General features: G+C 57.1%; 1 protein-coding gene across 1 annotated transcript in view; it reads left to right on the plus strand.

Moving 5' to 3' along the window:
• The window catches only part of LOC124017313 (vacuolar protein sorting-associated protein 13B-like), a gene marked incomplete at its 5' end in the record, with an annotated part of 96,479 nt that overhangs the window by 10,468 nt on the left and 71,011 nt on the right, over positions 1 to 15,000 (plus strand). Inside the window, 2 exons of the mRNA XM_046332568.1 lie at positions 996 to 1,177; positions 1,859 to 2,021. Coding sequence (XP_046188524.1) covers positions 996 to 1,177; positions 1,859 to 2,021 — 345 coding nt within the window. The remainder of the gene's footprint in view (positions 1 to 995; positions 1,178 to 1,858; positions 2,022 to 15,000) is intronic.

Genomic DNA, 15,000 nt, shown 5'->3' on the forward strand with positions numbered 1-15,000 from the left:
TCAGTGACTGGAGTGTCCCCTGTCCCCCTGTCCCCCAGCTCCTGACCTGGTGAACAGTAAAGTGATCAAGAGTGACTGTACGGTGTCCCCTGTCCTGTCCCTGTCCCCCCCCAGCTCCTGACCTGGTGCTTCGTAAAGTGATCAACTTCAGTGACTGTACGGTGTCCCCTGTCCCCCCCCCTGTCCCCCCAGCTCCTGACCTGGTGCTTCGTAAAGTGATCAACTTCAGTGACTGTACGGTGTCCCTGTCCCCCCCCCCTCCTCCCCCCCCAGCTCCTGACCTGGTGCTTCAGTAAAGTGGTGACTGTACGGTGTCCCTGTCCCCCCCCCCTGTCCCCCCCAGCCCCTGAGTAAAGTGATCAACTTCAGTGACTGTACGGTGGAGTCCCCCTGTCCCCCCTCCCCCCCAGCTCCTGACCTGCGGTAAAGTGATCAACTTCAGTGAGGGTGTCCCCCCCTGGAGTCCCCCCCCCCCCCCAGCTCCTGACCTGGTGCTTCGTAAAGTGATCAACTTCAGTGACTGTACGGTGTCCCTGTCCCCCTCCCCTGTCCCCCCCAGCTCCTGACCTGGTGGAGTGATCAACTTCAGTGACTGTACGGTGTCCCCTGTCCCCCCTGTCCCCCCCAGCTCCTGACCTGGGAGGGAAAGTGATCAACTTCAGTGACTGTACGGTGGGTCCCCCCCAGCTCCTGACCTGGTGAGTAAAGTGATCAACTTCAGTGACTTTGGGTGTCCCCTGTCCCCCCCTGTCACCCCCCAGCTCCTGACCTGGTGAGAAAAGTGATCAACTTCAGTGACTGTACGGTGTCCCCTGTCCCCGTCCCCCCTGTCCCCCCCCAGCTCCTGACCTGGTGAAAGTGATCAACTTCAGTGACTGTACGGTGTCCCCTGTCCCCCCCTGTCCCCCCCCAGCTCCTGACCTGGTGGAGTGATCAACTTCAGTGACTGGACGGTGTCCCCTGTCCCCTGTCCCCTGTCCCCTGTCCCCCCCCAGCTCCTGACCTGGTGCTTCGTAAAGTGATCAACTTCAGTGACTGTACGGTGTGTCTGGATAAGAGGAACAGCAGTGGTAAGATCCAGTTCTACCAGGATCCTCTCCTCTACAAGTGTTCCTTCAGGACCCGACTCCACTTCACCTACCAGAACATCAACTCTAAGATCCCTGCTGTCATCAAGGTGAGACCTACTGTCTGTCTGTCTGTCTGTCTGTCTGTCTGTCTGTCTGTCTGTCTGTCTGTCTGTCTGTCTGTCTGTCTGTCTGTCTGTCTGTCTGTCTGTCTGTCTGGAGGTCTGTCTGTCTGTCTGTCTGGGTCTGTCTGTCTGTCTGTCTGTCTGTCTGTCTGTCTGTCTGTCTGTCTGTCTGTCTGTCTGTCTGTCACAACCAGGGTTGGAGAGGGTCTTCACCTCTCTCTCTACAGGAACAGGGTTGGAGAGGGTCTTCACCTCTCTCTACAGGAACAGGGTTGGAGAGCCCCGGTCTTCGCCTCTCTCTACAGGAACAGGGTTGGAGAGCCCCGGTCTTCGCCTCTCTGTACAGGGACAGGGTTGGAGAGCCCGGTCTTCGCCTCTCTCTGTACAGGAACAGGGGGAGAGGTCTTCGCCTCTCTCTGTACAGGAACAGGGTTGGAGAGAGGCTTCGCCTCTCTGTACAGGAACAGGGTTGGAGAGCCCCGGTCTTCGCCTCTCTCTGTACAGGAACAGGGTTGGAGAGCCCCGGTCTTCACCTCTCTCTGTACAGGAACAGGGTTGGAGAGCCCCGGTCTTCACCTCTCTCTGTACAGGAACAGGGTTGGAGAGCCCCGGTCTTCACCTCTCTCTTTATTAACTGTTTCCTCTTCCTCCTCTTCCTCCTGTCAGATCCAGACGATGGTGGAGTCCCTGAAGCTGTCCATCACAGACCAGCAGCTGCCCATGTTCATCAGGATCATGGAGCTGGTCCTCAGCCTCTACTACGGAGAGATAGGAGGAGGGAAGGACGGAGAGGAGGGGAGCGGACATGGAGAGGTCATCACTACGCCTGGTTAGTCTGGTGGATACTGCCCTTTATTACAGGGAGAGGAGGGAGAGGAGGGGAGGGAGAGGAGGGAGGGGGAGAGGAGGGGAGGGAGAGGGAAGGACGGAGAGGAGGGGAGAGGACATGGAGAGGTCAGGACGCCAGGGAGGGTGGGAGGGGAGGGAGAGGGAGAGGGGAGGGGAGGGAGAGGAGGGGAGGGGGAGGGAGAGGGAGGGGAGGGGGAGGGAGAGGAGGGAAGGGAGAGGGGAGGGAGGAGGAGAGAGGAGGGAGAGGAGAGGGGAGGGAGAGGGGAGGGAGAGGGGGGGAGAGGGGAGGGAAGGGAGAGGGGAGGAGGGGAGGAGAGAGGGAGGAGGGGAGGGAGGAGGAGAGGAGGGAGAGAGGAGAGGAGGGAGGAGGAGGAGGAGGGAGAGGAGGAGGAGGGAGAGGAGAGGAGGGAGAGGAGGAGGAGGGGGGGAGAGGAGGGGAGGGGAGGGAGGGGGAGGGGAGAGGAGGGAAGGGGAGGGAGAGGAGGGGAGGGAGAGGAGGGAGAAGTTGGGGAGGAGGAGAGGAGGGAGAGGGGAGGAGGGGAGGGAGAGGAGGGGGAGGGAGAGGAGGAGGAGAGGAGGGAGAGAGAGGAGAGGGAGGGAGAGAGGAGAGGAGGGAGAGAGGAGAGGAGAGGAGGGAGAGAGGGGAGGGAGAAGAGGGGAGGGAGATGAGAGGAGGGGGAGAGGAGGAGGAGAGGAGGGAGAGAGGAGAGGAGAGGAGGGAGAAGAGGGGAGGAGAGAGGAGTAGAGAGAGAGGAGAGGGGAGAGAGAGGAGGGAGAGGGAGAGGAGGAGGAGAGGAGGGGAGGGAGAGGAGGAGGAGGGAGAGGAGGAGGGAGGGAGAGGAGGAGAGGAGAGAGGAGGGAGAAGAGGGGAGGGAGAGAGGGAGGGGAGGGAGAGGGGACAATGGGAGGGGAGAACCTGGAGGGAGGGAGAGGAGGAGGAGGAGAGGAGGAATGGATTCAGGGGATCCAGAGGACATGGAGGGAGACTTTTAAGTGGGAGGGAGAGAAGAGGGAGGGAGAGATTAAGAGGAGGGAAAGAGGGATGAACTGGGAGGGAGAGAAGTGGGGAGGGAGAGGACTGTGTGTGTGACTGTGTGTGACTGTATGGGAGGGAGTGGTGAGAGGAGGGAGAGGGAGAGGTGGAGACTGGGAGAGGGAGGGAGAGGAGGGGAGGGAGGGAGGAGGGGATGAGAGGAGAGGAGGGGATGAGAGAGGGAGAGGTGACTACACCAGGTTAGTCTGGGGTTAGACTGGTGTATACTGCCCTTTACTACAGGGGGTAGGGGAGAGGTCATGTCAGGCTCCGTCACCCCAGACCTCACAACTGTAGTGGGACATGGATTCTATAACTGATTCCAATGTTACAGTTGGCCAAGAAAGTGTGACTTATGTGAGCCACTGTGTGTGAAAGTTCTCCCACTTAAAAAGATGACTGAGAGGCCTGTGTGTGACTGTGTGTGTGTGTGTGTGTGTGACTGTGTGTGTGACTGTGTGTGTGTGTGTGTGACTGTGTGTGTGACTGTGTGTGACTGTGTGTGACTGTGTGTGACTGTGTGTGTGACTGTGTGTGAGGCTGTGTGTGTGTGTGTGACTGTGTGAGACTGTGTGAGACTGTGTGTGTGACTGTGTGACTGTGTGACTGTGTGTGAGACTGTGTGTGAGATGCCTGTGTGTGTGACGTGTGACTGTGTGAGACTGTGTGAGACTGTGTGAGACTGTGTGTGTGACTGTGTGTGTGTGTGTGTGTGTGTGACTGTGTAATGGATTCAGTGTGTATCCACTCAGGACATGTTAATGTCCGTGACTTTTAATTGCCTGTGTTTCTCTTCAGAACATTTTCAAAGAGAATATTAATTCATCCTTTTTATGAAAAGTTTTTATTTTATTTTTCTTACTAATGAACTGGAAAGGGTCTCTTAGTGTGTGCCTGTGTGTGTGACTGTGTGTGTGACTGTGTGTGTGACTGTGTGTGAGACTGTGTGACTGTGACTGTGTGTGACTGTGTGTGTGACTGTGTGTGACTGTGTGTGTGACTGTGTGTGTGTGTGTGACTGTGTGTGTGACTGTGTGTGACTGTGTGTGTGACTGTCTGACTGTGTGTGACTGTCTGTGTGTGTGACTGTGTGTGACTGTGTGTGACTGTCTGACTGTGTGTGACTGTCTGTGTGTGTGACTGTGACTGTGTGTGTGACTGTGTGTGACTGTGTGACTGTCTGTGTGACTGTCTGTGTGTGACTGTGTGTGACTGTGTGTGACTGTGTGTGTGACTGTGTGTGACTGTGTGTGTGACTGTGTGTGTGACTGTGTGTGTGACTGTGTGTGACTGTGTGTGACTGTCTGTGTGTGACTGTGTGTGTCTGTGTGTGTGACTGTCTGTGACTGTGTGAGACTGTGTGTGACTGTGTGTGTGACTGTCTGTGTGACTGTCTGTGTGACTGTGTGTGTGACTGTGTGTGTGACTGTGTGTGAATCAGTGTTTTTAGGTGGAATCCAGAAGGTTTAAAAACGAATGCAATCAGTTGTAATTGGCTGATAAAGATACTAAAACGGAGAGAAACACCAGGAATGGATGGCTGTAAAACATTTTTAGGGATAATTTAAAAAAAATGGATGGCTGGTAAAACACGAGGAGAAAGCACCAGAATGGATGGCAAAAAAAAACCCTAAAAGAGACATCACCCAGGAATGGATGGATAGTGTAAAACACGAGGAGGAGAAGCACCAAGAATGGATGGCTGGTAAAACACGAGGAGAGAAGCACCAAGAATGGATGGCTGGTAAAACACGAGGAGAGAAGCACCAGGAATGGATGGCTGGTAAAACACGAGGAGGAGAAGCACCAAGAATGGATGGCTGGTAAAACACGAGGAGAGAAGCACCAGGAATGGATGGCTGGTAAAACACGAGGAGAGAAGCACCAAGAATGGATGGCTGGTAAAACACGAGGAGAGAAGCACCAAGAATGGATGGCTGGTAAAACACGAGGAGAGAAGCACCAAGAATGGATGGCTGGTAAAACACGAGGAGAGAAGCACCAAGAATGGATGGCTGGTAAAACACGAGGAGGAGAAGCACCAAGAATGGATGGCTGGTAAAACACGAGGAGAGAAGCACCAAGAATGGATGGCTGGTAAAACACGAGGAGAGAAGCACCAAGAATGGATGGCTGGTAAAACACGAGGAGAGAAGCACCAAGAATGGATGGCTGGTAAAACACGAGGAGAGAAGCACCAAGAATGGATGGCTGGTAAAACACGAGGAGAGAAGCACCAGGAATGGATGCTGGTAAAACAGTAGAAGGTCTTGGTGTTTAGAAGACACCCAGGAATGGAAGTACCTAACAACACCAGGAGAAGGTCTTGGTGTTTGGCTGGTAAAACACAGGAAGTAAACCAAGACCATGGATGGCTGGTAAAACACAGACTCTAACAGGAAGTAGAAGCACCAAGAATGGATGGCTGTGTTTAAACACCTCAGTCTCTAACAGGAAGTACCAAGAATGGATGGTCTGGTTTAGACCTGACACCTCAGTCTCTCACAGGAAGTACCTAAAACACGACCAGTAGAAGGTCTTGGTGTTTAGAGGTGACACCTCAGACTCTAACAGGAAGAAGCACCAGGAATGGATGCTCTAACAGGAAGTACCTACAACGACCAGTAGAAGGTCTTGGTGTTACAAACCAACGACCAGTAGAGGTCTTGGTGTGACACCTCAGACTCTAACAGGAAGTACCTAACAACGACCAGTAGAAGGTCTTGGTGTTTAGACCTGACACCTCAGACTCTAACAGGAAGTACAAACCAACGACCAGTAGAAGAGAAGGTCTTGGTGTTTAGACCTGACACCTCAGACTCTAACAGGAAGTACAAACCAACGACCAGTAGAAGAGAAGGTCTTGGTGTTTAGACCTGACACCTCAGTCTCTAACAGGAAGTACCTAACAACGACCAGTAGAAGAGATGGTCTTGGTGTTTAGACCTGACACCTCAGTCTCTCACAGGAAGTACCTAACAACGACCAGTAGAAGGTCTTGGTGTTTAGAGGTGACACCTCAGACTCTAACAGGAAGTACCTAACAACGACCAGTAGAAGGTCTTGGTGTTTAGAGGTGACACCTCAGACTCTAACAGGAAGTACCTAACAACGACCAGTAGAAGGTCTTGATGTTTAGACCTGACACCTCAGACTCTAACAGGAAGTACAAACCAACGACCAGTAGAAGGTCTTGGTGTTTAGACCTGACACCTCAGACTCTCACAGGAAGTACCTAACAACGACCAGTAGAAGGTCTTGGTGTTTAGACCTGACACCTCAGACTCTAACAGGAAGTACAAAAAAGAAAACAACGACCAGAAAAAGCCAGAACAGTGGATTTCTCATTTCTCAACTGCCAATTCGCAAAGTGAAAGATTTAATTAAAACATGACATAATTTTCACCGCCTAAGCCTGTGGGATTCCTGTGCTGTGACCTCACGCGGGGTATTGTTTTGAGAGAGAGAGCGAGTACATTCTTGTCTGTTGACATCAGCTTCCCCTGGCTGTCGCAGCGGGGAGCAGGCCAGCTCAAGGAAACAGACACGACCATACAGGTTCATAGGTCAGGGGAGCCACATTAGAGCGTGACCACCTCTAGGCGACTCGCTCACAGCCCCTGGCAGAGTGGTTCACCTACAGCCTTACAGCCCCTGGCAGAGTGGTTCACCTACAGCCCCCAGCCCCTGGCAGAGTGGTTCACCTACAGCCTTACAGCCCCTGTCAGAGTGGTTCACCTACAGCTCCTCTCCCCAGCCCCTGGCAGAGTGGTTGACCTACAGCCCCCAGCCCCTGGCAGAGTGGTTCACCTACAGCCCCCAGCCCCTGGCAGAGTGGTTCACCTACAGCCCCCAGCCCCTGGCAGAGTGGTACACCTACAGCCTCTCCCCAGCCCCTGGCAGAGTGGTTCCCCAGCCCCAGCCCCTGGCAGAGTGGTTCACCTACAGCTCTCCCCAGCCCCTGGCAGAGTGGTTCACCTACAGCCCCCAGCCCCTGGCTGGTTCACCTACAGCTCCTCTCCCCAGCCTCTGGCAGAGTGGTTCACCTACAGCCCCCAGCAGAGTGGTTCACCTACAGCCCCCAGCCCCTGGCAGAGTGGTTCACCTACAGCCCTCCCCAGCCCCTGGCAGAGTGGTTCACCTACAGCCCTCCCCAGCCCCTGGCAGAGTGGTTCACCTACAGCTCCTCTCCCCAGCCCCTGGCAGAGTGGTTCACCTACAGCCCCCAGCCCCTGGCAGAGTGGTTCAGCCCCTGGCAGAGTGGTTCACAGCTCCCTCCCCAGCCCCTGGCAGAGTGGTTCACCTACAGCCCCCAGTTCTACAGCCCCCAGCCCCTGGCAGAGTGGTTCACCTACAGCCCCCAGCCCCTGGCCCCAGCCCCCCCCTGGCAGAGTGGTTCACCTACAGCCCCCAGCCCCTGGCAGAGTGGTTCACCTACAGCTCCTCTCCCAGCCCTGGCAGAGTGGTTCACCTACAGCCCCCAGCCCCTCTCCCCAGCCCCTGGCAGAGTGGTTCACCTACAGCTCCTCTCCCCAGCCCCTGGCAGAGTGGTTCACCTACAGCCCTCTCCCCAGCCCCTGGCAGAGTGGTTCACCTACAGCCTCTCCCCAGCCCCTGGCAGAGTGGTTCACCTACAGCCCCTCTCCCCAGCCCCTGGCAGAGTGGTTCACCTACAGCCCCCAGCCCCTGGCAGTGGTTCACCTACAGCTCCTCCCCAGCCCCTGGCAGAGTGGTTCACCTACAGCCCCCAGCCCCTGGCAGAGTGGTTCACCTACAGCCCCTGGCAGAGTGGTTCACCTACAGCCCCCAGCCCCTGGCAGAGTGGTTCACCTACAGCCCCCAGCCCCTGGGCAGAGTGGTTCACCTACAGCCCCCAGCCCCTGGCAGAGTGGTTCACCTACAGCTCCTCTCCCCAGCCCCTGGCAGAGTGGTTCACCTACAGCTCCTCTCCCCAGCCCCTGGCAGAGTGGTACACCTACAGCTCCTCTCCCCAGCCCCTGGCAGAGTGGTTCACCTACAGCCCCCAGCCCCTGGCAGAGTGGTTCACCTACAGCCCCCAGCCCCTGGCAGAGTGGTTCACCTACAGCCCCCAGCCCCTGGCAGAGTGGTTCACCTACAGCCCCCAGCCCCTGGCAGGATGATCCACTGGGCCAGAACTCTACTGTCAGGATGATCCACTGGGCCAGAACTCTACTGTCAGGATGATCCACTGGGCCAGAACTCTACTGTCAGGATGATCCACTGGGCCAGAACTCTACTGTCAGGATGATCCACTGGGCCAGAACTCTACTGTCAGGATGATCCACTGGGCCAGAACTCTACTGTCAGGATGATCCACTGGGCCAGAACTCTACTGTCAGGATGATCCACTGGGCTAGAACTCTACTGTCAGGATGATCCACTGGGCCAGAACTCTACTGTCAGGATGATCCACTGGGCCAGAACTCTACTGTCAGGATGATCCACTGGGCCAGAACTCTACTGTCAGGATGATCCACTGGGCCAGAACTCTACTGTCAGGATGATCCACTGGGCCAGAACTCTACTGTCAGGATGATTCACTGGGCCAGAACTCTACTGTCAGGGTGATCCACTGGGCCAGAACTCTACTGTCAGGATGATCCACCGGGCCAGAACTCTACTGTCAGGATGATCCACCGGGCCAGAACTCTACTGTCAGGATGATCCACTGGCCAGAACTCTACCAGAACAGAACTCTACTGTCAGGATGATCCACTGGGCCAGAACTCTACTGTCAGGATGATCCACTGGGCCAGAACTCTACTGTCAGGGTGATCCACTGGGCCAGAACTCTACTGTCAGGATGATCCACTGGGCCAGAACTCTACTGTCAGGATGATCCACTGGGCCAGAAATCTACTGTCAGGATGATGTAGGAAATTCCCCGTTAAAACTGAGGATGATGGAAGAGGGGCATGAGTGGAAAAGTTTGTGAACCACTGCTCTAGCCTGATGCGGTAAGGACTGGCTGACTGGCTGGCTGGCTGACTGATTGACTGACTGGCTGATTGACTGACTGATTGACTGACTGGCTGATTGACTGACTGATTGACTGACTGGCTGGCTGGCTGATTGACTGACTGGCTGGCTGGCTGACTGATTGGCTGGCTGACTGGCTGATTGACTGGCTGGCTGGCTGACTGATTGACCGACTGGCTGGCTGACTGATTGGCTGGCTGCTGGCTGGATGACTGGCTGGCTGGCTGGCTGGCTGGCTGGCTGGCTGATTGACTGACTGGCTGGCTGGCTGACTGATTGACTGACTGACTGATTGGCTGGCTGACTGATTGGCTGGCTGATTGGCTGGCTGGCTGACTGATTGACTGGCTGGCTGGCTGACTGATTGACTGACTGGCTGGCTGGCTGACTGATTGGCTGGCTGGCTGACTGGCTGGCTGGCTGGCTGGCTGGCTGGATTGACTGATTGGCTGGCTGGCTGGCTGGCTGGCTGGCTGACTGGCTGGCTGACTGGCTGGCTGACTGATTGCCTGCCTACCTGTCTGCCTACCCGACTACCTGTCTGACTGAAAAGCACTACATCCTGCGTGCCTCGGTGCCATGTCAGCTTTCCGTCACCAACCCATCTACCCTCCGAGGCACTGCTCTCTCCGGCTCTGCTTCCAGTCGTCTGTAGTGTTCAGCTGAATCAACTTGGCTGAGTCCAACCCACAGGAAGTCCAGATTCATTAAGAGGGCTACGTCACGCCGCTGTCTCCCTGACGTGTAATCAAAGCTGTGTTTTCTTTCACTGATGAAATGAAATGAGAGTTCCCCCGTAATTACATTATCACTAAGTCTGCAAGACTTTGTTGTTTTTAAGGTTGAAGGTTCGAGGTTTTAAGTTGAGTGTTTAAACAGGAGCTCAGATCCATTTGGTTGAACACATTGGACTTTATTTCAACGTCTTTAGTTCATCAATATGTCAGTCATACAGCATTTGACAAAGGGTCCTCTTTTTACAGGGCACCTCAGGCTGGGGGACTATGAGAAGGCTGGGGGACTATGGGAGGGCTGGGGGACTATGAGAAGGCTGGGGACTATGGGAGGGCTGGGGGACTATGGGAAGGCTGGGGGACTATGAGAAGGCTGGGGGACTATGAGAAGGCTGGGGGACTATGGGAGGGCTGGGGGACTATGGGAAGGCTGGGGGACTATGGGAGGCTGGGGGACTATGGGAAGGCTGGGGACTAGCCTTCCCATGGTCCCCCAGCCTTCCCATAGTTCCATGGTCCCCCAGCCTTCCCATAGTTCCGTAGTCCCCCAGCCTTCCCATAGTTCTGTAGTCCCCCAGCCTTCCCATAGTTCCTAGTCCCCCAGCCTTCCCATAGTTCCATAGTCCCCCAGCCTTCCCATAGTTCCATAGTCCCCCAGCCTTCCCATAGTCCTCCAGCCTTCCCATAGTCCCCATCCTTCCCATAGTTCCATAGTCCCCCAGCCTTCCCATATCCCCCAGCCTTCCCATAGTCCTCCGGCCTTCCCATAGTCCTCCGGCCTTCCCATAGTCCTCCGGCCTTCCCATAGTCCTCCGGCCTTCCCATAGTCCCCCAGCCTTCCCATAGTTCCATAGTCCCCCAGTCTTCCCATTGTCCCATAGTCCCCCATCCTTCCCATGGTCCCCCAGCCTTCGCATAGTCCCCCAGCCTTCGCATAGTCCCCCATCCTTCCCATAGTCCCCCATCCTTCCCGTAGTCGCTCAGCCTTCCCATAGTCCCCCAGCCTTCCCATAGTCCCCCAGCCTTCCCATAGTCCCCCAGCCTTCCCGTAGTCCCCCAGCCTTCCCATAGTCCCCAGCCTTCCCGTAGTCCCATAGTCCCCCAGCCTTCCCATAGTCCCATAGTCCCCCAGCCTTCCCATAGTCCTCCAGCCTTCCCATAGCCCTCCAGCCTTCCCATAGTCCTCCAGCCTTCCCATAGTCCCCCCAGCCTTCCCATAGTCCCCAAGCCTTCCCATAGTCCCCCAGCCTTCCCATAGTCCCATAGTCCCCCAGCCTTCCCATAGTCCTCCAGCCTTCCCCAGCCCTCCAGCCTTCCCATAGTCCTCCAGCCTTCCCATAGTCCCCCAGCCTTCCCATAGTCCCCAAGCCTTCCCATAGTCCCCCAGCCTTCCCATAGTCCCCAGCCTTCCCATAGTCCTCCAGCCTTCCCATAGTCCTCCGGCCTTCCCATAGTCCTCCGGCCTTCCCATAGTCCTCCGGTCTTCCCAGTCCCCCGGCCTTCCCATAGTCCCCCAGCCTTCCCATAGTCCCATAGTCCCCCAGCCTTCCCATAGTCCTCCAGCCTTCCCATAGCCCTCCAGCCTTCCCATAGTCCTCCAGCCTTCCCATAGTCCCCCAGCCTTCCCATAGTCCCCAAGCCTTCCCATAGTCCCCCAGCCTTCCCATAGTCCCCAGCCTTCCCATAGTCCTCCAGCCTTCCCATAGTCCTCCGGCCTTCCCATAGTCCTCCGGCCTTCCCATAGTCCTCCGGTCTTCCCATAGTCCCCGGCCTTCCCATAGTCCCCCAGCCTTCCCATAGTCCCCCAGCCTTCCCATAGTCCCCAGCCTTCCCATAGTCCTCCAGCCTTACCATAGTCGTTCAGCCTTCCCATAGTCCCCCAGCCTTCCCATAGTCCCATAGTCCTCCAGCCTTCCCATAGTCCCCAGCCTTCCCATAGTCCTCCAGCCTTCCCATAGCCCTCCAGCCTTCCCATAGTCCTCCAGCCTTCCCATAGTCCTCCAGCCTTCCCATAGTCCCCCAGCCTTCCCATAGTCCCCAGCCTTCCCATAGTCCCCCAGCCTTCCCATAGTCCCCCAGCCTTCCCATAGTCCCCCAGCCTTCCCATAGTCCCCCAGCCTTCCCATAGTCCCCCAGCCTTCCCATAGTCCTCCAGCCTTCCCAGGCTCAGCCTTCCCATAGTCCCCCAGCCTTCCCATAGTCCCATAGTCCCCCAGCCTTCCCATAGTCCTCCAGCCTTCCCATAGCCCTCCAGCCTTCCCATAGTCCTCCAGCCTTCCCATAGTCCCCCAGCCTTCCCATAGTCCCCAAGCCTTCCCATAGTCCCCCAGCCTTCCCATAGTCCCCCAGCCTTCCCATAGTCCTCCAGCCTTCCCATAGTCCTCCGGCCTTCCCATAGTCCTCCGGCCTTCCCATAGTCCTCCGGTCTTCCCATAGTCCTCCGGTCTTCCCATAGTCCCCCAGCCTTCCCATAGTCCCCCGCCTTCCCATAGTCCCCCAGCCTTCCCATAGTCCCCAGCCTTCCCATAGTCCTCCAGCCTTCCCATAGTCGCTCAGCCTTCCCATAGTCCCCCAGCCTTCCCATAGTCCCATAGTCCTCCAGCCTTCCCATAGTCCCCCAGCCTTCCCATAGTCCTCCAGCCTTCCCATAGTCCTCCAGCCTTCCCATAGTCCTCCAGCCTTCCCATAGTCCCCCAGCCTTCCCATAGTCCCCCAGCCTTCCCATAGTCCTCCAGCCTTCCCATAGCCCTCCAGCCTTCCCATAGTCCTCCAGCCTTCCCATAGTCCCCCAGCCTTCCCATAGTCCCCAAGCCTTCCCATAGTCCCCCAGCCTTCCCATAGTCCCATAGTCCCCCAGCCTTCCCATAGTCCTCCAGCCTTCCCATAGCCCTCCAGCCTTCCCATAGTCCTCCAGCCTTCCCATAGTCCCCCAGCCTTCCCATAGTCCCCAAGCCTTCCCATAGTCCCCCAGCCTTCCCATAGTCCCCCAGCCTTCCCATAGTCCTCCAGCCTTCCCATAGTCCTCCGGCCTTCCCATAGTCCTCCGGCCTTCCCATAGTCCTCCGGTCTTCCCATAGTCCTCCGGTCTTCCCATAGTCCCCCGGCCTTCCCATAGTCCCCCAGCCTTCCCATAGTCCCATAGTCCCCCAGCCTTCCCATAGTCCTCCAGCCTTCCCATAGCCCTCCAGCCTTCCCATAGTCCTCCAGCCTTCCCATAGTCCCCAGCCTTCCCATAGTCCCCAAGCCTTCCCATAGTCCCCAGCCTTCCCATAGTCCCCCAGCCTTCCCATAGTCCTCCAGCCTTCCCATAGTCCTCCGGCCTTCCCATAGTCCTCCGGCCTTCCCATAGTCCTCCGGTCTTCCCATAGTCCCCCGGCCTTCCCATAGTCCCCCAGCCTTCCCATAGTCCCCAGCCTTCCCATAGTCCCCCAGCCTTCCCATAGTCCTCCAGCCTTACCATAGTCGTTCAGCCTTCCCATAGTCCCCCAGCCTTCCCATAGTCCCATAGTCCTCCAGCCTTCCCATAGTCCCCAGCCTTCCCATAGTCCTCCAGCCTTCCCTAGCCCTCCAGCCTTCCCATAGTCCTCCAGCCTTCCCATAGTCCTCCAGCCTTCCCATAGTCCCCCAGCCTTCCCATAGTCCCCCAGCCTTCCCATAGTCCCCCAGCCTTCCCATAGTCCCCCAGCCTTCCCATAGTCCCCCAGCCTTCCCATAGTCCCCCAGCCTTCCCATAGTCCCCAGCCTTCCCATAGTCCTCCAGCCTTCCCATAGTCAGCTCAGCCTTCCCATAGTCCCCCAGCCTTCCCATAGTCCCATAGTCCCCCAGCCTTCCCATAGTCCTCCAGCCTTCCCATAGCCCTCCAGCCTTCCCATAGTCCTCCAGCCTTCCCATAGTCCCCCAGCCTTCCCATAGTCCCCAAGCCTTCCCATAGTCCCCCAGCCTTCCCATAGTCCCCAGCCTTCCCATAGTCCTCCAGCCTTCCCATAGTCCTCCGGCCTTCCCATAGTCCTCCGGCCTTCCCATAGTCCTCCGGTCTTCCCATAGTCCTCCGGTCTTCCCATAGTCCCCCAGCCTTCCCATAGTCCCCCGCCTTCCCATAGTCCCCCAGCCTTCCCATAGTCCCCCAGCCTTCCCATAGTCCTCCAGCCTTCCCATAGTCGCTCAGCCTTCCCATAGTCCCCCAGCCTTCCCATAGTCCCATAGTCCTCCAGCCTTCCCATAGTCCCCCAGCCTTCCCATAGTCCTCCAGCCTTCCCATAGTCCTCCAGCCTTCCCATAGTCCTCCAGCCTTCCCATAGTCCCCCAGCCTTCCCATAGTCCCCCAGCCTTCCCATAGTCCCCCAGCCTTCCCATAGTCCCCCAGCCTTCCCATAGTCCCCCAGCCTTCCCATAGTCCCCCAGCCTTCCCATAGTCCCCCAGCCTTCCCATAGTCCCCCAGCCTTCCCATAGTCCCCCAGCCTTCCCATAGTCCCCCAGCCTTCCCATAGTCCCCCAGCCTTCCCATAGTCGCTCAGCCTTCCCATAGTCCCCCAGCCTTCCCATAGTCCCATAGTCCTCCAGCCTTCCCATAGTCCCCCAGCCTTCCCATAGTCCCCAGCCTTCCCATAGTCCCCCAGCCTTCCCATAGTCCCCCAGCCTTCCCATAGTCCCCCAGCCTTCCCATAGTCCCCCAGCCTTCCCATAGTCCCCCAGCCTTCCCATAGTCCCCCAGCCTTCCCATAGTCCCCCAGCCTTCCCATAGTCGCTCAGCCTTCCCATAGTCCCCCAGCCTTCCCATAGTCCCATAGTCCTCCAGCCTTCCCATAGTCCCCCAGCCTTCCCATAGTCCTCCAGCCTTCCCATAGCCCTCCAGCCTTCCCATAGTCCTCCAGCCTTCCCATAGTCCCCCAGCCTTCCCATAGTCCCCCAGCCTTCCCATAGTCCCCCAGCCTTCCCATAGTCCCCCAGCCTTCCCATAGTCCCCCAGCCTTCCCATAGTCCTCCAGACTTCCCATAGTCCTCCAGCCTTCCCATATTCCCCCATCCTTCCCATAGTTCCATAGTCCCCCAGCCTTCCCATTGTCCCCCAGCCTTCCCATTGTCCCCCAGCCTTCCCATAGTCCCATAGTCCTCCAGCCTTCCCATAGTCCCCCAGCCTTCCCATAGTCCTCCAGCCTTCCCATAGTCCTCCAGCCTTCCCATAGTCCTCCG

The sequence above is a fragment of the Oncorhynchus gorbuscha genome, unplaced genomic scaffold, assembly GCF_021184085.1.
Source record: "Oncorhynchus gorbuscha isolate QuinsamMale2020 ecotype Even-year unplaced genomic scaffold, OgorEven_v1.0 Un_scaffold_1764, whole genome shotgun sequence".
NCBI lineage: Eukaryota > Metazoa > Chordata > Actinopteri > Salmoniformes > Salmonidae > Oncorhynchus > Oncorhynchus gorbuscha.